Here is a 21,535-nt window from a genome sequence, read left to right on the forward strand (position 1 = left end):
TTGGGAACCGCCTATAATTTGTTTAGCATGGAAGATATCGTCATCTCTTAGTTGTTATGTTGACAATGAAAGTATGCCGCTCAAAATATAATTTATCTCTATTTCAAAACCGAGCTCTGGCACCTCTACAAATCCCTGCTTCCCTCTGCGAAGGGCCTATCTATTTACTTTTATGTTGAGTCATCACCCTCTTATTAAAAGCACTAGCTGGAGAGCACAACTGTCATTTGCATTCATTATTGTTAATTTGTATCGGGTATGACTATGATTGGATCTCTTTTAGCATGAATTACAATGTCTAGTCAGTCCTTGATCTTTAAAGGTGCTATGCATTTATGTTTTGCGGTCTCAGAAAGGGCTAGCGAGATACCATCTTGTTATATCATATTATGATTATTGTGAGAAAGTGTTGTCATCCGAGATTTATTATTATGGCTTGCTAGCTGATCTTGTTATTGATATGAGTAAACATGAGACCTAGGAGTTATTGCAAATGTGGTTAGTTATGATATTTGCTGAAAACATGAATGCTGGCTTGACATAGGTACAACAACAAGACCAAACAGAGTTTGTAAAAGTTTTTCTTTTTCTCTTTCAGTTTGTCAACTGAATTGCTTGAGGACAAGAAACGATTTAAGCTTGGGGGAGTTTATACGTCTCCGTCGTATCTACTTTTCCAAACACTTTTTCCCTTGTTTTGGACTCTAACTTGTATGATTTGAATGGAACTAACCCGGACTGACGCTGTTTTCAGCAGAATTGCCATGAGGTTGTTTTATGTGCAGAAAACAAAAGTTCTCGGTATGACCTGAAACTCCACGGAATATCTTAGAATAAATAATAAAAAATCCTCGCCAAAGATGAAGACCAGGGGGCCCACACCCTGTCCACGAGGGTGGGGGGCGCGCACTCCCCTCCTGGGCACGCCCCCTACCTCGTGGGCCCCCTGGACACCCTCCGACGCCAACTCCAACTCCATATATTGGCTTTCGGGGAGAAAAAAATCAGAGAGAAGAAATCATCGCGTTTTACGATACGGAGCCGCCGCCAAGCCCTAATCTCTCTCGGGAGGGCTGATCTGGAGTCCGTTCGGGGCTCCGGAGAGGGGGATTCACCGCCGTCGTCATCATCAACCATCCTCCATCACCAATTTCATGATGCTCACCGCCGTGCGTGAGTAATTCCATCGTAGGCTTGCTGGATGGTGTTGGGTTGGATGAGATTTATCATGTAATCAAGTTAGTTTTGTTAGGGTTTGATCCCTAGTATCCACTATGTTCTGAGATTGATGTTGCTATGACTTTGCTATGCTTAATGCTTGTCACTAGGGCCCGAGTGCCATGAATTCAGATCTGAACCTATTATGTTTTCATGAATATATGTGTGTTCTTGATCCTATCTTGCAAGTCTATAGTCACCTATTATGTGTTATGATCCGACAACCCCAAAGTGACAATAATCGGGACCACTCCCGGTGATGACCATAGTTTGAGGAGTTCATGTATTCACTATGTGCTAATGCTTTGTTCCGGTTCTCTATTAAAAGGAGGCCTTAATATCCCTTAGTTTCCAATAGGACCCCGCTGCCACGGGAGGGTAGGACAAAAGATGTCATGCAAGTTCTTTTCCATAAGCACGTATGACTATATTCGGAATACATGCCTACATTACATTGATGAATTGGAGCTAGTTCCGTGTCACCCTATGTTATGACTGTTACATGACGAACCGCATCAGACATAATTATCTATCACTGATCCGGTGCCTATGAGTTTTCCATATACTGGTTTACGCTTATTTATTTTTCCGTTGCTACTATTACAATTACTACAAAAATACCAAAAACATTACTTTTGCTGTCTTTACTTTTGTTATCGTTACCACCACTATCATATTACTTTGCTACTACACACTTTGCTGCAGATACTAAGTTTCCAGGTGTGGTTGAATTGACAACTCAGCTGCTAATACTTGAGAATATTCTTTGGCTCCCCTTGTGTCGAATCAATAGATTTGGGTTGAATACTCTACCCTCGAAAACTGTTGCGATCCCCTATACTTGTGGGTTATCACGTGTATTTCAAAATGATTATCGTGTACTAATAAAATGTCCACCGTTTTTAAAACAATGTTCACCATGTTTTAACGAATCTTGGTAGGCTTAAAAGCATGTTCATTGTGTACTGAAAAAGTACGACAAGTTTAAAAAAATGCTCTCCATGTATTAGAAAATGTTCACCAGGATTAAATAATTGCACATCTATCATAAAAAAAATGCTCCGCATGTATTGTTCATCATCTACTAAATATGTCCACCGTGTTTTAAAAAGTATTCACCATATATTATAACTTGGTTTTTGTTCAAAAATAATAAACATGTTCACCTGGCTGAAAAAATATTCACCATGTATTAAAGTAATGTTCAACGTGTATTAAGTAAATGTTCACCAGCTTAAAAACTCGTTCAATGTGTATTTAAAAATTATTCACCAGGCTTTAAGACATGTCCGTTGTTTTTCTTTCACAAATACTCATACAAACATGAAGACAAATGTGTTTTTACTAATGAAAAGGGTAATAACGGGGGAAAGGAAAAAAAATAAAGAAATAAAAAACAAACAATAGAAAATGGAAAAGGGAAAAAAAGAAGAGGGAAATAGGATAAAATGAGTCTCCAGAATTGGTGCGAAAGAAATAGTTCGGTGATAGAAGCACTGATGGGCGAACCCTCAGTGCAAAACTACGCCAAACAACCATGCCACTATCGAAACAACACTCAGCTAAATAACCATAATAAGAATTTACACTAATCCTCAAATAGTGGGTATGCCCTTTGAATCTAAAAATTATATAAACCACATGTCAAAGTCAATCAACCCCTCATACATATTGTCTCATAAATTACTCCAATTTTGTGATTGCACACAAAGAAGGGACACCATCATAAATATTCACCAATATAAGCTATTAATTGTCTATACTACAATCCAAAAATTAATATTAATCATAAATACTCCCCAAGATTCGATCTGGCATGGCCTCGGGCTCTTTGTTGCCTGCCAGGTAAAGTGTCTGGCTGTTTGTGTTGGGAAACGTAGCATGCAATTTTAAGAAAAATTCCTATGCTCACGCACGATCTTGCATAGCAATGAGAGGGGGAGAGTGTGTCCATGTACCCTGGTACACTGAAATGCATTTGCTTGACACGGTTGATGTAGTCGAACTTCTTCTCGTTCCAACCGATCAAGTACCAAACGCACGACACCTCCGAGTTCTGCACACGTTCAGCGCGATGATGTCCCTCGAGCTCTTGATCCAGCAGAGGGTCGAGGAAGTATATGAGTTCTGTCAGCACGGCGGCATGGTGACGGTGATGGTGAAGTGATCCGCTCAGGGCTTCGCCTAAGCATTGCGAGAATATGACCGGAGGCGTAAACTATGGAGGGGAGCGCCGCACACGGCTAGGAACAATTGATGTGTGATCTAGGCGCCCCCTCCCCATGTATATAAAGGACGGAGGGGGAGGGAGCCAGCCCTAGGCGCACCCAAGTAGGAGGAATCCTACTTGGGCTCCTAGTTGGATTCGCCCCCCTTTCCTTTTACTGGAATGGGGAAAGAGGGGAAGAGAGAGGGGGAGAAAGAAAGAGGGAGGCGCCGCCCCTCCTCCTAGTCCTATTCAGTCTCCTTCCCTTGGGGGCACCCCTTGTGGGCTGGTGTGCCTCCCTCCTATGGCCCGTATGGCCCATATCTTCCCCAGGGGGGTTCCGGTAACCCCCCCCCCCCCCGGTACTCTGATATGTACCTGATACATTCTAGAACACTTCCGGTGTCCGAATACTATCATCCAATATATTAATATTTACCTCTCGACCATTTTGAGAGTCCTCGTCATGTCCGTGATCTCATCTGGGACTCCGAACAACATTCGGTCACCAAATCACATAACTCATATAATACAAATCGTCATCGAACGTTAAGTGTGCGGACCCTATGGGTTCGAGAACTATGTAGACATGACCGACAAACCTCTCCAGTCAATAACCAATAGCGGAACCTTGATGCTCATATTGGTTCCCACATATTCTAAGAAGGTCTTTATCGGTCGAACCGTTATGACAACATACGTTATTCCCTTTGTCATCGGTATGTTACTTGCCTGAGATTCGATAGTCGGTATCTTCATACCTAGTTCAATCTCGTTACCGGCAAGTCTCTTTACTCATTCCGTAATGCATCATTCCGCAACTAACTCATTAGTCACATTGCTTGCAAGGCTACTTATGATGTGCTACCGAGAGGGCCCAGAGATACCTCTCCGATACTCAGAGTGACAAATCCTAATCTCGATCTATGCCAACCCAACAAAAACCTTTGGAGATACCTGTAAAGCATCTTTATAATCACCCAGTTACGTTGTGATGTTTGATAGCACACAAGGCATTCCTCTGGTATCCGGGAGTTGCATAATCTCATAGTCGGAGGAATATGTATTTGACATGAAGAAAGCAGTAGCAATAAAAATGAACGATCATTATGGGTCTTGTCCATCACATCATTCTCCTAATGATGTGACCCCGTTCATCAAATGACAAACACATCTATGGTTAGGAAACTTAACCATCTTTGATTAACGAGCTAGTCAAGTAGAGGCATACTAGGGACACGGTGTTTTGTCTATGTATCCACACATGTATCAAGTTACCGGTTGATACAATTCTAGCATGAATAATAAACATTTATCATGATATAAGGAAATATAAAACAACAACTTTATTATTGCCTCTAGGGCATATTTCCTTCAGCCTCCCACTTGCACTAGAGTCCATAATCTAGATTACAAAGTAATGATTCTAACACCCATGAAGTCTTGGTGCTGATCATGTTTTGCTCGTGGAAGAGGCTTAGTCAACGGTCATTCAGATCCGTATGTATTTTACAAATCTCTATGTCTCCCTCCTTGACTAGATCTCGGATGGAGTTGAAGCGTCTCTTGATGTGTTTGGTCTTTTTGTGAAATCTGGATTCCTTCGCCAAGGCAGTTGTTCCAGTATTGTCATAAAAGATTTTCATTGGACCCGATGCACTAGGTATTACACCTAGATCGGATATGAACTCCTTCATCCAGACTCCTTCATTTGCTGCTTCCGAGGCAGCTATGTACTCTGCTTCACATGTAGATCCGGCCATGACGCTCTGCTTGGGACTGCACCAACTGACAGCTCCACCATTCAATATAAATACGTATCTGGTTTGTGAATTAGAGTCATCCGGACCAGTGTCAAAGCTTGCGTCGACGTAACCATTTACGACGAGCTCTTTGTCATCTCCATAAACGAGAAACATATCCCTAGTCCTTTTCAGGTACTTTAGGATGTTCTTGACCGCTGTCCAGTGATCCACTCCTGGATTACTTTGGTACCTCCCTGCTAAATTTATAGCAAGGCACACATCAGGTCTGGTACACAACATAGCATATATGATAGAACCTATGGTTGAGGCATAGGGAATGACTTTCATTTTCTGCCTATCTTCTGTAGTGGTCGGGCATTGGGTCTGACTCAACTTCACACCTTGTAACAGGCTAGAACCCTTTCTTTAACTGATTCATTTTGAACTTCTTCAAAACTTTATCAAGGTATGTGCTTTGTGAAAGTCCTATCAAGCGTCTTGATCTATCTCATTACTGGTAGGAGTCATGTAGTACTTGTAGGTACTTGTAGTACTAGTAGGTACAATTACTGGTAGTAACTTTGTTAGACAAATTCGATGCCTAAATATGAGTGTAATTGACTTACTCATTAAAACCTACATAGCTTGTCAAGTTGAGTTAGTATGTACATGAAAAAAGGTACCTAACGTGTCGATTATGTGCTGATCTTCTATCCGAGGTACCGCCAGCTCAATCATGTTCAGTGAACATGAATGTGTACTAGTATAGTTTTGAAATGGGCGGTCGATCGATCGGCAAAATTAGGACCTGCATGCATATAGGCAGGTCGTCTCACATGCATGTTAGTTCTTTGTCATCTCACATGCATGATTATTTTAACTTGATCAAACCCAACTTCTCAACTTGAGTTAGTGTAAAGACACGCTGCATAGCGTGTCGGTTCATATTCTAACCTCCGATCCGAGGAATCCGCTGACCTCCGTATGTATATGGACAACTTGTCTCACATGTCAGGATAATAAAAAATGTTAGTTATACCATACCTGGATTATATTCCTTCAACTACTAAGTACATCAAGTGGGTCCATGCAGTTAGTATGCGAGAGATCTATATCACCTAGGATTCCAGACATTATTAATGAGATTCCTAGAACCTCCATCCAAGTCATCTCGCGTGTCAGGCCAGCCTAGCCTTGTGTCAACCTTTGTTGTTCCTTAAGCTCATGTCGCTTTGATTATCGCATATTTCAACATTTTCTATGCAACTACATGACTGAATGGGTATAATGTAAGATTTTAAGATGTATAAAATTAATTCAGATATTTTTTTCATTTCCGGTTGATTAGGTTAGTATATTTCAATAGGGTTGATTAGCCATTAGTATGTCGAATTCATTCCCTTTTGTTGGCTGGGTGTTCTTCTCCATTTTGGTGAGTGCGTTCAGTGTACGCTGGAAATTCCTAAACTTACAGAGGAAAGGCTAAAGTATCGCGTAATATTGATTTTCACCATGGGCCATAGGTATAGCATTACTTTTGCACGGTGGCATGCTTTCATGGTTGTATCATTGATCGTTAGGAGCCTCTTTAATTTAAAGCCAGACGTAACATTGTTTTACGTGAGCTGTCATGACGTACAAGCGTCTTACGTAAGCAATGTGACGTGCATATATCGAATCCGTAGATAGGCTTAACTGCACATATGACTTTGTTATGGCGAGCCCGTGCCTATCATGCATGTTACTTCTTGTTTTCCTTTTTTGGAGGGGGCCGGTCATGCTACTTGTTGCATATAGCTCTGCTCTGGGCTATAAAAGCAACGCAACCAAGATGAGCATGAGAAGCATCCAATCAGCAACAACAAGGCATTAGCATTACCATCAAAATCAAATGGCCCTTTTTTCCACGTCTAGATGTTCTTGGTTAGGGCTCTGTGTGCTCCTTGTCATGAGCTGCCTGATGCTAGCCGGCTGCTCTTCGGAGTCGTTGCTGACAAGCGATGATGAGCACTTGGGCAACCATCATGATCTGATGATGGACCGTTTCCACTTGTGGATGACGGTGCAGAACAGATCCTACTCCACCGCCGATGTGAAGGCTCGCCGGTATGAGGTATACCGGAGCAACATGAGGTTTATAGAGGCCGTGAATGCCCAGGCGGCCACCTCTGGGCTCACGTACGAGCTTGGGGAGGGTCCCTTCACCGACCTTTCAAGTGAAGAATTCATGGCGCTTTATACCGGCCAGATTCCAGAGGGTGACCATGGGCAAGATGGTGAGGAAGACCAGCAGATTATCACCACCCATGCTGGGCCTATGGGTCCTGCGGGCACATATTCTGTGTACGCCAACTTCTCGGCCGGCGCGCCGAGGAGCATCGACTGGAGGAACAGAGGTGCCGTCACCCCCGTAAAAAACCAAGGGCAATGTGGTACAGACAACATCTCTTGTTAATCTTTTTCTGCACTAGCTATATACTCCCTCCGTCCTAAAATAAGTGTCTCAACTTTGTACTAGCTCTAGTACAAATTTGTACTAAGCTCAAGACACTTATTTTGGGACAGAGGGAGTACACGATGTCAATTGACGGCCACAACTTACTATATAGCTTAATGATTACACTAACCATTGATACAAAACTGCAGGATCTTGCTGGGCATTCTCCACGGTGGCTACAATTGAAGGACTGCACAAGATCAAGAGAGGGACTATTGTCTCCCTGTCGGAGCAACAGCTGGTAGACTGCGACTCCCTTGATGGCGGTTGCAATGGTGGCCAGACCAGCAGAGCTTTCCTGTGGATCAAAAGGAATGGAGGGATCACCACCACAGCTTCCTACAGATACAAGGCATCCAGAGGTCAGTGCATGAGGAACCGTAAGCCGGCGGCAACAATTATTGGCTCGAGGGCAGTCAAGAGCAACAGCGAGGTGTCACTGATGAACGCCGTGGCAAACCGTCCTGTAGCCGTTGCCATCTCGGTAGATGGCAAGCACTTCCACCACTTCAAGCTGGGCATCTACAATGGGCCATGTGGTGATGGTAAGCTCAACCATGCTGTCACCGTAGTAGGTTATGGGCAACAGAAACAAAACGGGGCCAAGTACTGGATCGTGAAGAATTCATGGGGGGGCACATGGGGTGACAAAGGCTTCATGCAAATGAAGAGGGGAACAAAGAATCCATCAGGGCAGTGTGGCATTGCGATGCAGCCAGTTTTTCCCCTTATGAAAGGTGGAAGAACGACTGATTAAGCCGTGCTTGCTTTATATCCAGATCCATCCATTTCAATTTATCAAACTTCGTAATACAGGCCTGCAGGTGCACAGTGCCTACGTAGGTTGCATGTGCTACTTTTGGTCTAGGTGTGTACTCCGTTTTGAAAATAAGGATCTGTATGTACTAAATTTTAAATTTCTGTAATTTGGTTTAATGGCAAGTTGTTAACTTATTTTTAACGCCATCATGTGCAACAAGTTGTGTCATTTGTTTAGTTCATCTACCTACTCGCATCGCCTGATATAAAATGGAATATATCTACTATATACCGAAAGCACAATATATATGGAAGAAAAAATAAAAATATGCTAGAAAATCCCACAATGATGAGAAACATCCGGCCATCAGTTTAAGTAACAACAAAACAATAACCATTTGGTTTTGATTATATATACTTTGCATCTTCTATCTATTATATATAAAAAGTGCATGACGGGTTAATCATAAAAGTGATAAATAAGCTAGAAATTACCACAATAATTAAAAATATTTGGTTGTTGATTTGGTGGATCCATAACTTAAAAGGCGTAATTAATGGATTAGATCTAAGGGCACTCCATCTAAAAAAAGACTTCAGCTATCCTTAGCATGTACGTCCCAAAAAGAAAAAAAACTTCAACTATCCTTAGCTTATACGTATGTTCCATCTCAAAAAGAAAAGAAACATCTGATCGTTGATTTGGTGGACCCGTAACTTAAAAGACATAAATAATGGATTAGATTTAAGGGAGCTTTATCTCAAAAAACAAAAAAAAACTGCAGTTATCCTTAGTATGTACGTATGTTGCATCTTTTTTTTTTGCATGGTAACACGTGTCATATTATATCATAAGGATCATATTACAAGCCCTGTACAAACAGACCTTGCAAAACTGAAAAGATAGCAAATCGCTAGCCTTTGCACAAAGTAACAACATCCAAGAAGTAAAATTACAATCAAGACCAAAGAAACGTCTGAACTTGACAACAACGTCCGTCACCTGCCTCTGGAACCACCATAGCAGCCACCAAAGGAAAAAAATGATGAATCACCTTCACACCTGAGCTCGAAGCGAATCCATCGCTTTATGCAACTTTGCGGACCTCCAAGGTGGCTCACCAAAAGCGAAACCATTACAGTTGAATGAATCAGACCGGGGAACACCCCGGACATGCCATCGAACTCTAGATCTGGCACCCCACATGACTAAGACGCCGGAGGAGAAACCGTACCTTTCATCCATGAACCACGAACCAAACACACGATACACCATCTTCTAGATGCCGCCGATGCAGACCACAATCTGCGTCTGCTCCTGGACTATCTACCAAGCTCCGTGTCGGCACTGGAGCAAACGTCGGTGCAACGGCGGAGCCTGAGGACACAGGTCCACCACGAGGATGTCACCGCCGCCACGCCAACCTTGCTTGAACAGACTGATTTCCAAATTCATCCATAACCATAGAATCGATCGCTTGGTCGGAGCAGGATCCGGAGAAACTTTATTGAGCGCCGCCATCGTCGCCCGCGAAGCAAAGACGATGAACAACCTAAAAATCTAAACTACTAGAGTAAAAAACAATCCACACGCGTGGATCCGGCGAAACCCACCATCGAAGACCGTATTGGGGAACGTTGCATGGGAAACAAAAAATTTCCTACGCTCACCAAGATCAATCTAGGAGATGACCATCTACGAGAGGAGAGATTATATCTACGTACCCTTGTAGATCGCTAAGTGAAAGCGTGAAGAAACGCGGTTGATATAGTCGAACGTCTTCGCGGTCCAATCATGATCCGTCCCGCGAACTCCGATCTTGTGCTGAACAGACGGCACCTCCGCGTTCAACACACATGCCTCTTGATGACGCCTTTGCCTCCTCTATCCAGTGAGCGATGGTGAAGTAGTAGCTTGAGTCCTCCGGCAGCACGATAGCGTGGTGGCGGTGGTGGTGGAGAAATCTCGACAGGGCTTCGCCAAGCCAAGCGGAGAAGGAGGACTAGGAGAGAGAGGAAGGCATCATCGTTGCGTAGATCTGTATCTAAAAAGTGTGGCTTCCCTCTCTCTACCTTTCTATATATATAGGGAAAGGGGGAGAAGGGGCACCCCTAGAGGATCCCATCTAGGGCCGGTAGCCACTAGAGGGAAACCCTAGATGGGTGACGGTGTCCTGGACTAGGGGGTACTCACCATGTCGTCCCCCAATCGGTTAGATTGGGCCGAGGACCCCCAGGGCCGCATACTCATGGGCCAGTCCGGACAGGTGCCGCATACAAGGAAGATTCCACAAGACTTGGTGATCAAGACAAGGACTCCTCCCCCACCAGCGTATTCGGCTAGGACCCTTGTTATCCTAGGTCTCTGGTGCATTATATAAACCAGGGCCAGGCTAGTCGACATATATATAATATACAACAATCATACCATAGGCTAGCTTCTAGGGTTTAGCCTCTCCGATCTCGTGGTAGATCAACTCTTGTACTACCCATATCATCAATATCAATCAAGCAGGAAGTAGGGTATTACCTCCATAGAGAGGGCCCGAACCTGGGTAAACATCGTGTCCCTTGTCTCCTGTTACCATCCGCCTTAGACGCACAGTTCGGGACCCCCTACCCGAGATCCGCCGGTTTTGACACCGACATTGGTGCTTTTATTGAGAGTTCTGCTGTGTGTTCGGCAAAAGGTCGATGGCTCGCTTGCAGATCAACTGCGACTTCGGCATCTTCGTCACCAGCTCGACTGGTCACCTTGGTTCGACCAAGGACTGTGCCCTACCTCCGATCGTCATGTTCGGATGAGGGCCTTCATCAACATCAACTCCGTCTCTATCAAGATCATGGAGGAATCATCCAGGGAGCCCGGGGGCTCAACGTCAACATTGCCCTCGGGCGACCGTACTGTTTTTCTCGACAGCGGACTTGTGTCCGCCGCCACCGCCTCCTCAAGTGTCGTTTTAATGATTGTTTCGGTGGAATTGTGCGGAATTGAGTCTACAACAATCCTGGAAAATTTCGTCGAATTCCGATGGAGGAATCTCTGGCAATCTCCGTTATATCGGAGCCGTATTAAATCTGGACGAGAATCCGGACAAGTTTAGGGCGTGGTGACCAGCTTCTAGCTCGGACTTCCTTTGGAAGATCCAACCGTTGATCGGCTGCGGAATTCCTATATCTACCACCCCTCAAAATTTGAGCTCGATCCGACCGTCCAAACTCCGGGAAGCTTCCGATTAGTGCATCACTTTTCGGATCTGTTTTCTGCGCGAAAACGAATCCGACCCGAGTTCGTCTTTTTTATGAACGGGATTTCGGACATCCTTTTTGAAGGAAGTTCTGTACGGGGTATTGTGTTTTGTTCCAGAACACATCTCACTAACTTTAAAATCTTTTGAACATGATTTTCAACATCATGCTGGTGTCAAACCAGCCCGGCAATATTGCTCCACGGCTGCCGACCTGCGCTAGACACGTCGTCACTTTGTTGAGCCGAGCTCAACTTCTTCGGATCATCATCTCGGCAAGCCGAACAAGAGTCCGGCATCGCGAAGGATAAATCATCACCAACATCGCCGCCCCACGGATTACACGGAGCGGGCATACCGGCATCGCCGCACGGTCGCTTCATCAAGCCGGCATCGACCACGTCACGACCTACATCGGTAGGGCCGCACTATTGCTTCTTCAAGCTGGTGTCCATCACGCCGAACTACTTCAACACCTCGGCTGACACATCTCCTCACCGACCTGCTCCGTCTCCTCGCCTGGACTGGGGGCTTCGTCATCCCTTCATCAACTTACCCCGGAGACTCCGGCGTCACCGGCCAACCAGCTTCATCACATTAGCTGGACCACGGGCTTTGCCTCGGAGAGCCAGCCTTTGTCAGCATCGTCATGCCTTCGCTTCATCACCCATCAGGCAATGGGTGTGCGGATCGAGTCCCAATTTTGGGAGTAACCTTTCTTCGAACCGTTACAACAAATAAACCAGGTCTATCAAATGGTGGCCGCATTATCGACGGTCGCATGATGGTTCGGTCAGTTTCCGTACATAGTCCAGCGAACGCCCCATCCGGAACTCGGATCGAGCTGTGAATCCAGGCTTTGTCACGCCTTATTGCATTACGCCGATGACCTGCATCGACATTGACTTCGGCGCCAGGCCATATTTCTTTTATTACTCACTTTGCATAAATTATTTATTATGCAACGATTTTTTCTAATTATCATTATTACTATTATCTCCGGTTTGCACCATTTTTTGTGCACAGGAAAATGATCCGGGGACTTCGGCGTCACTCTGCCAGTCTGCATTGACCGTGCTATGTCACCACTTCGGCATGTCGAGCTCTCCGCTCCGCCACCTCGGGACCGGCTTGGGGGATGGAACCTTGTCCCGTATCAAGCTCGGACCGCGTCATCAATACCGAACACATTAACCAGCTAAGTCGCTTTCATGCTCAAAGCTTTAATTTCTAACTTGTGTTCGGTTCGACCAAGCATTACACTTTTTTGGAAAATTTTGCTTGTAAAAAATTTCCAAGTCCAAACTTTGTTTGTGACGCATAAATTCAAATACCCAATTCATTCGGGGCTTCCTTCATGAAGCTTTTCCTCTTGCATATGATTATACTTGTATGGCTTCGTTCCTTGTTCGTGTATTATGCCACAATATGCACCATATTGACTTAAGCGATTTGCAGGCTGGGTTGCCTCGCTCCTGTGTTTACCGCTACGTTCCCGATTGTTCGGCTAGGGAGTAAAGGGAGCACCTCTGCGATTGTCACGATCGGGTCACCCGAGCCGGACCTCAGACTGGGTGAAGCCGAAAGCTAGCGCTCTTACTGTTTTCAATAATGGTCGACACACAACGGAACTCATGAGTACAAAAAATCTATTGCACAAGTCTCATATTAACAATGAGCACCGAAGAAAGGTATCGGTGGGGGTACTATTTTCTTCGAAGATGCTTCTTACACTTTATCAGTAATATAACATAAGTTCCCTGAGCGCGCTTTGTCTGTTACAGCCTTATGACCTGATTGCCTGGTTATTGGAAACACCGTCGATATTCTCGACAGATGGAGTACATAACACTTTTCGGTCCTTGATCGAAGAGGGAGAAGCCGACGGTCGGTTAAGACGCGTTTAAACTTCGGTTGAACATAGATATGATATAAGTACTTCGGTACATACAATCATTCTTTTACCCAAGTCATTTGGGGGCTCTTATGTTTATTTGAGCTGTTTATAATAAGTGTTTTTCTTCTTAGTCGTTGCAGAGTTTTTATTATTATTTATCACTCCTTTTCTCGCCACGAGTGTGCGGTCACTAGCCGGGGAGCCTAATTTCTCTCGCAAAACCGCTAGAGTTTAGTTTTCTAAACTGGCCTAATGAGAAGTACTCCGCCTTCGGGATGGGAGACTGAAGCCGTAGGCTGACCCGCTTGAAGTCTTGAGATAGGATGTGTCATGTTAAAGCGCGGCAGAAGCACTTTTTTTTCTAAAGTCCAATTTTCGGATTGGCACCGAACACTTGATCTTGTTCGGACGTCAAGCTTTTGGCACTTTTAAACTATTTGTGTGTTTTCAGCACAAGTCTCGTAGTGCAACGCCGGACTCCTTTAGAGATTTGGCAAAAACATTCTCGGATATTGCTATATATGCATCGGTTTCGAATTGTGTCTTCGGTCAATGGTTGGGTTGCCCGGCTCCTGCGCTTGCCTCCTACGTTCCGCTTTGTTCGTCTAGGTGTGCAAAGGGAGAACCACTGCGATTGTGCTTCCAGCTCACATGGTTAAGCACCTCAGTGGAGAAAGCCGAAAACTGACTATCACAATAAGCGTAAAACTGGTCAGCGATCCGATGACGGTGTTAAATGACGGGCCAATCATAACAATGGCCGAAGTGTTTACGGCTTGACCTCAACTGTCGCCGAACACTACCGGGGGCTATTAACTGGCCTCCCAAACTAAATCCTCGATCTTTTGCTCTTACATTGGAGCTGAGGTTTCATGATCATGCTTAGCATGACAACCCAAAGAAAGGAACCGATAGCGGGACTATTTTCTTTGGAAGACATTTCTTCTGTTAAACAGTAATATAACATATCTCTCTGCGTACCTTTGTTTATAAAAACCGTATGGCCAGATTGCCTTGTTTGTCATAAATCTTTGCCCTCATAAAGGCTTTATAAAGTAGGACAAACACTCCTCGGCTACTGGCCGAGGAGGTTGAAGCCGATGGTCGGTCAACAAAGTTTTGTACAATGCAGATCCGAGCATTAATGACGTAAAGTACTTGGATACATAGAGTCATTACACATAATTTGTGATTTTACTATGGATATCAATCCTTAATTCGGCCACCCATGCCCGCATTAAGGCTCGGGGGCTACTGGGTTTCGGGCTTATTATTTACAAATATTAAAGGGGCACATTGATCCCCTGATCTGGTGTTGCCACCCGACCAGTGTCTCGGGGGCTACTGCATTGCTTGTTCTATGCAGAAAATCTTAAGTGCAATACAGTTTCCGAGGAGATTTTGATCCTCAGGTTGGTCGGCCGCGCCCAACCTGAGTCTCGAGGCCTGAGCACGCCGCTTTTTGCGTCCCGAAGTATTCTGCCGAGCTAGGACTTGATCCTCAGGCCGATTTGGCAAATCAACCTGAGTCTCAGCGGTTACTGGGATCAGCGGTCTTATGTCATCCTTCAGGTGCATCTCGGGTTTTAGACCGATACACACCTTGTGGGCTACTGGCTATGTATCTCGGCAGAGAATAAATTGCACCAATCAAAAATATTGACAAAAATCGGCCCACATTCGGGGTGGTGCACCACCTCGGAAGCAGTCCGGCATAAAGCTCGGAGGGCATTTCCGGCATTAAGCTCGGCTAAACTCCTTCAAACTTCTTTGAACCAAGGTGATTTACGACACCTCGGATACATAGTCCGGCTTTGGAGCTCGGACACATAGTCCGGCATTGGAGCTCGGATACAGTCCGGCGTTGGAGCTCGGATACATAGTCCGGCGTTGGAGCTCGGACACATAGTCCAGCGTTGGAGCTCGGATACAGTCCGGCGTTGGAGCTCGGATACATTCTGGCGTTAGAGCTGGGAAGCGGTCCGGCGTTGGTGCTCGGCTGCAAAAGATACCTCGAATGCAGTCCGGCGTTGGAGCTCGGACGCAAGAGGACGCTGCCGCCCGGGAACAACTTCAACCCCGAGGTGTGGCATAAAAATAACAAGGCATTGATAAAGGCCGGAAACTTAAAGGGGCTCCTCGGATACCTGACGTATAAACTCGCCGAATGCATTTCGGCGATCCTCAAGATTGAAGATGAGAAGATTTGTTGAACCAGTTTTCTAGACCGGCAACCGAAGATGAAGAACAGTTCGGAAGAATCGAGGAGCGTCCCTAACTTGAAGATCGGTTCAGGGGGCTACTGTCGATGTCCTGGACTAGGGGGTACTCACCACGTCGTCCCCCAATCGGTTAGATTGGGCCGAGAACCCCAGGGCCGCATACAAATGGGCCAGTCCGGACAGGTGCCGCATACAAGGAAGATTCCACAAGACTTGGTGATCAAGACAAGGACTCCTCCCCCACCGGCGTATTCGGCTAGGACTCTTGTTATCCTAGGCCTCTGGTGCATTATATAAACCAGGGCCAGGCTAGTCGACATATATACAATATACAACAATCATACCATAGGCTAGCTTCTAGGGTTTAGCCTCTCCGATCTCGTGGTAGATCAACTCTTGTACTACCCATATCATCAATATCAATCAAGCAGGAAGTAGGGTATTACCTCCATAGAGAGGGCCCGAACCTGGGTAAACATCGTGTCCCCTGTCTCCTGTTACCATCCTCCTTAGACGCACAGTTCGGGACCCCCTACCCGAGATCCGCCGGTTTTAACACCGACAATGGGTTTTCCCCCTTAGGAGACTTGGCCCCCAAGCCAAAGAGGTGGGAACCCTAGGGTGGCGCCCCCACCTCCTCTAGCAATGTGGGAAGGGGTGAGGGGGCGCACAACCCCTTAGTGGGCTGGTTTTCTGTCAGGACCGGTTTTCCAATAAATTTTTTATTGAGAAACCGACCCTTTTATCGGACCAGTATAGAAGAATCCTCCTTACTAGTAGAAAAATCCTTGATACAGAAATCCAGAAGTACTAAATATCATACAAGGTTGAGCTGAGGTTGCCCAACAATTTATTACAGGCACGCTGATATAATACATAAAGGCGGATATGACACAAGGAGTGTGGTGGCATAACTACTGACTTGTAATAAAAGTGGTGGTGGATATGTCACAGTGGAGTGGGTGACATGACTCCTAAATCTTACAGCTCATCGAGCGCCGGAGTGGGGCTCGATGATTTTATTCGGGTAGCGGAAGCGTATATAATACAAGTGACCAATTCCAGGATCGCACGAGACTGACTGGGACTCCTCTAGGCCTCGGACTCGCTATCGAACTCTTCATCCATAAGATCGCCTTCGTCAACATCTGGCCAAATCAACAAGCCAGGTGAGTACTTTGAATGTACTCGCAAGACAGTTTGGACATAAGATATAACAAATGCAAACATGATGCACATGAGCAGATTAGTAATGTGCACTCAGATAATAAATTGCACTGCGTGTAAAATAAAAAGGAAGTCAGGCGGTAGTCCTCCCGAAATCCCAATAAAATAGCTGAAGCCCGATCGGGTGTCTGAAGCAACGCCTCGAAAGGTAAAATTAAATTAACATGCCGCAGTCGGGCGTCGGGGCGACACCACATAAAGGGCATATATTGAAAGTAAATGACAGAACGTGCCTCAGTCGGACGTCTAAGCGACATCTCAAAAAGGGCTTATAATGAAAGTAAATAACAAGGATGCCACAGTCGGACGTCTGAGCGACATCGCATAAAGGGCTTATATCGAAAGTAAATAGCAAGAATGCCGCAGTCGGACGTCTGAGCGACATCACATAAAGGTCTTATATCAAAAGTAAATAACAAGAATGCCATAGTCGGACGTCTGAGCGACATCACATAAAGGGCTTATATCAAAAGTAAATAACAAGAATGCCACAGTTAGACGTCTGAGCGACATCACATAATGGGCTTATATCAAAAGTAAATAACAAGAATGCTACAATCGGACTTCTGAGCGACATCACATAAAGGGCTTATATCAAAAGTAAATAACAAGAATGCCACAGTCGGACGACGTCTGAGTGACATCACATAAAGGGCTTATATTTCATCATTCAAATTCAAGTATCTTATGAATTTAAATCATCCCAAGGAAATACTCAGTACATAATAATAAACTGGTTGGTCCACCCACAGGAATATCATCCAGCCAAGTTTACCGCCCTTGTTTATTCACCGGAGATTGACACTGAGACTGACACTGAGACTGACGCTGAGACGGACGTTGAGACTGACACTGACACTGACATTGATATGTTGGTCACAGTCCTTGACCATGGACACGGTTACTTGAATGGTTTTGACTCTGCAGAGTTTGTACTCTTTAACCACAGCTAACGGATTTCGGTAGTCACAAAGGACTATTTCCGTTTACGGTATTTTAGAAGAAACACATCTAACCAGTACACACCCATTCCACATTCCGCTGCCAGGAATTACCCTAGGCAAGGTTCAAGAAAAACTCTAAGACGGGGAGGTCACAACCTCGAATAGCATGGGATCAAATTTATAACGCGCGCTCTAAGGGGTGCCCCCCTCTCGGTCCCAACCGGAAACACCCATGCCCCCTGACCGGATGACAGGCTTTAATCCAGGGCCATGGAACCCTCATCGCGGTCCCTCTGTTTGGTGTGTACAAGGAAAGAGGTTTGCAACTTACTAAACCGCACTCTTTGCAGAAAACATGTGGCAGCACGAAGGGGAAAACGAACGGGATCGAGACTTGATCCACGCTAACACTGGAGTTAAACAGTTGGCATAAGACTGGCATGCTTCAACAATACAAGCTCACCGCCTTACATGTCACCACATGATCATGTTGTCTTCCACCAAATGAACACACCAAGTTTCGAAGCTCACACGCAATATAACACTCACAGTTACTTATATGAACATGCCATGAAATAACTACTCAAGCAAACATGCAAAACACTCATCATATCAAAGGTTCAAACATGCTTGCCTGGTTCGGAGTAGTAGGAGTCTAGCTCGGTGAAGTTTGCGGCTCCGTCACCTCCTCCGGTATTTATGGTATAAAGAAATCGCATACTAACGTAAATACCGTGCGTGCAATAAAATTGTTCCAAATATTTTTTAAATAAATATGATAAAACATTAGACAGAAAAATGAAGATGACATAAAAAGAATCAACTCAAAATCATCTTTTGTTTAAAAGTTATTAAGGTTTTAGTCCCGGGACTCATCTGTAATAAAACAGAAAGTTTCCAGGGGTTAGTTTATAAAAACAGAAAACGTTTCGGTTAGGAAAACGCCAACCCCAAAGGAAAACCTATTTTTGCCCGAAGGAGTTTTCTTCAGAAAACGTTTCAATTAAAAAGAGAGAGGCTGACGAGGGGGTCCCTCATGTCAGGTTTGAATTTCAAAACAGAGCCCACCGGCGCACGAGGGCCGCGGTGGTCGCCGGCGTCGATCCACGGTGAGGTAGGGGGAAAGGAGGGTACCTACGGGTTCACTGAGTCCTTCCACACCTGTGGGTGGTGGAGTTGGTCGTCGGCGAGCACCACGTCGACGGCGGCCTCTACTCTGGCAGACGGTGGTTTGGGCGGTGGTGGATCTCGCCGAGGAGGGTTGCAGACGCCAAATTGAGGCTAGGGTCAGACGAGTGGGTTCACTAGGAGGTTACTGGCAAGGTTTGGGAGGCGGGGGTGCCCTCACCAGAGAGAATCGCGCCGGAGCCCGAAGCGGATCGGGGCGGCCGGAGTCGGGGAAGAAAACCTCCTCGAGGTCCTCCTAGTGGCTGGGCGCAGTATTGGCGAGGTGGAGGGGTAGTGCTGGGTCGAGAACGAGCTCGAGGCCCCCTTTTATAGCCGGTCCGAGGCGGTTGCCGAGAACGGAGTATCTCCGGCGAGCGATTACGGCGAGGCAGTGGTTGGGCAGGCGGTTTAGGTGGCTAGGCGGCTGCGGATTGGTCCACTGGTTCCATCCCAGGGCTAAGCTTGGCAAAACTTGGGCGCTACTCCAAGCTCTCGACGGAACGGCCTCACGGGCTCGTCGTCGGCAGAGAACGCGCTCTGCGCCTCTCTGGCCACGGTGATTATGCTGAAGCGTGCACAGGGGAGGGGATGGCCACGCGGAGGCTCCGGGTGGCTTGGGCGGTGTTGGTCGGCGCCGAAAGGCAGGGCTGGCCCATGCTGGCCGCCACGGGTGGTTCTGCCACCGCGGAAGACACCGGAGCTGATGTGCCACGTCGCCACCGACGCTTGCGCCCGTCCAAACGATCGTGCGGTGCACTGGATAAGGAGGAGAAGCAGTGAGCAAGGTGCCAACGCGGGCACTGGCGAGATTGACGCCGCGCTCTGAAGAAAACGACACTGTCGGCTGAACCCAAACACTGAAACTCTGAATTTGACAGGAACAGTGCACGCCAGGTGTTCGACGAAATGTTTTTGGCATGTGGAATTTTTTTTCTGGAGTTGGGGCTTGCTGAGGTGGTCTCTTGATGCATCAAGAGACTGCTTGATTTATCTCAGATTTTTAGGAGAAGAAAAAGAATGAATTTCACCAAAAATGGCAAATCTGGTTCAAACTTGCAGTAAGCATATTTTGAAAATTTTGGACTGTGGACCAGTGGATCTTGATGGATCTTGGTTGAGGGTACTAAGGACTAGCCAGAGGAGTTTATTTGGGACCAAGACTCAAAGGGATTCTGGTGGTTCCTTTGTAAACCACCAAGGTCCAAAATAAATGACAGGAAATGATTTGAGGATAAAATAAATAGAAAGAAAATCTAGAAGAGGTTGAAACTTGCTGGATTTGGGTGTTTGACTTGTCCCAAAGTAGGGAGGTGGGTTTGGAAGAAAGATTTCAATAAGTGTCATGGCAAAAGAGAAAGTTTTTTTAAATGGAAAGAGAAATAATCTATAATCCATAGGGTTTCTTTTTAATAGAAAGAATTGAAAAACTTTGCCAAAAACCATTTGGGTTGAGCCAACACAATATGAAAAGCCCTCAAGGCCAAAATTCAGGGTTGAGAAGAACACATAAAATATTTGTCATAAAATATTTGAGAAGGAGAGTCCCTCTTTTAGAAAAAATTCAAATAACCTCCTTTAAATCAATAAAGAATTTAATAAAAACCAAATCAAAATTTTTGGGGTGTCACATTTGCCCCCTCCCCTTGGCCCATGAGCCCCCCCCCCCAAGACTTGTCGGGGCCCCCGAAACACCTTTCGGTCATGCTGGTCATCACCCGGTATCCCGGAACAATTCCGGGCTCCAATACCCTTCGTCCAATATAACGATCTTCACCGCCGGACTATTCTGGATTTCCTCGTCACGTACGGGATCTCATCCGGGACTCCGAACAACCTTTGGTAACCACCATAATGACTCAACTATACTTATATCGTCACCAAACGTTAAGTGTATAGACCCTGCGGGTTCGAGAACTATGCAAACATGACCAAGACATCTCTACGGTCAATAACCAATAGCGGGACCTGGATGCCCATATTGGTTCCCACATATTCTACGAAGATCTTATCAGCCGAACCTCGATGTCAAGCTGCTCTTCTTCTTCTTCATATTCTTATTTTTCTTCTTGTTGGCCATGGTGGTGGTGGTGGCAGCAAGCAGAGACTAGCTCAGAGATGGCGCGGTTTACAAGCTGCCTCAAGCGAGGCTTACTCTTAATGCGCCCAAACTTTTACCATACCCTACAGGGGCCATGTGATGACACCGTGCCAGATCCCGAGCAATCCTATTTTCCGAGGATTTCAATGGTTGCATCAGGAATGACACCATGGTACTTTCTGTAACCCGGTGGCAGGGCATGTCCCTCCCTCGTCTGTGCAAGGCCAAGGCATGCCACAAGGACATCACAAAGGATTTCCCATGCCACTACCGGGCATGATTCCATGTGTCGCCTTGCTGATCTGCA

General features: G+C 45.7%; 1 protein-coding gene across 1 annotated transcript; it reads left to right on the top strand.

Annotated features, from left to right (window-relative positions):
• The first annotated feature begins 7,047 nt into the window (after positions 1–7,047).
• Positions 7,048–8,598, top strand: LOC123155736 (ervatamin-B-like). Its single transcript, XM_044573879.1, has 2 exons — positions 7,048–7,601; positions 7,816–8,598. Exons 1-2 carry the CDS (start codon positions 7,061–7,063, stop codon positions 8,421–8,423), a joined length of 1,149 nt encoding a protein of 382 aa, XP_044429814.1. The 5' UTR covers positions 7,048–7,060; the 3' UTR covers positions 8,424–8,598.
• The last annotated feature ends 12,937 nt before the right edge of the window (positions 8,599–21,535 follow it).

Source organism: Triticum aestivum, chromosome 7B (assembly GCF_018294505.1).
Source record: "Triticum aestivum cultivar Chinese Spring chromosome 7B, IWGSC CS RefSeq v2.1, whole genome shotgun sequence".
In the NCBI taxonomy this organism is placed as follows: domain Eukaryota; kingdom Viridiplantae; phylum Streptophyta; class Magnoliopsida; order Poales; family Poaceae; genus Triticum; species Triticum aestivum.

Coding starts and splice junctions, on each gene's coding strand:
- LOC123155736 (XM_044573879.1), top strand. CDS start 7,061: ATGGCCCTTTTTTCCACGTCTAGATGTTCTTGGTTAGGGCTCTGTGTG. Junction 7,602..7,815: donor AAAAAACCAAGGGCAATGTG/GTACAGACAACA, acceptor ACAAAACTGCAG/GATCTTGCTGGGCATTCTCC.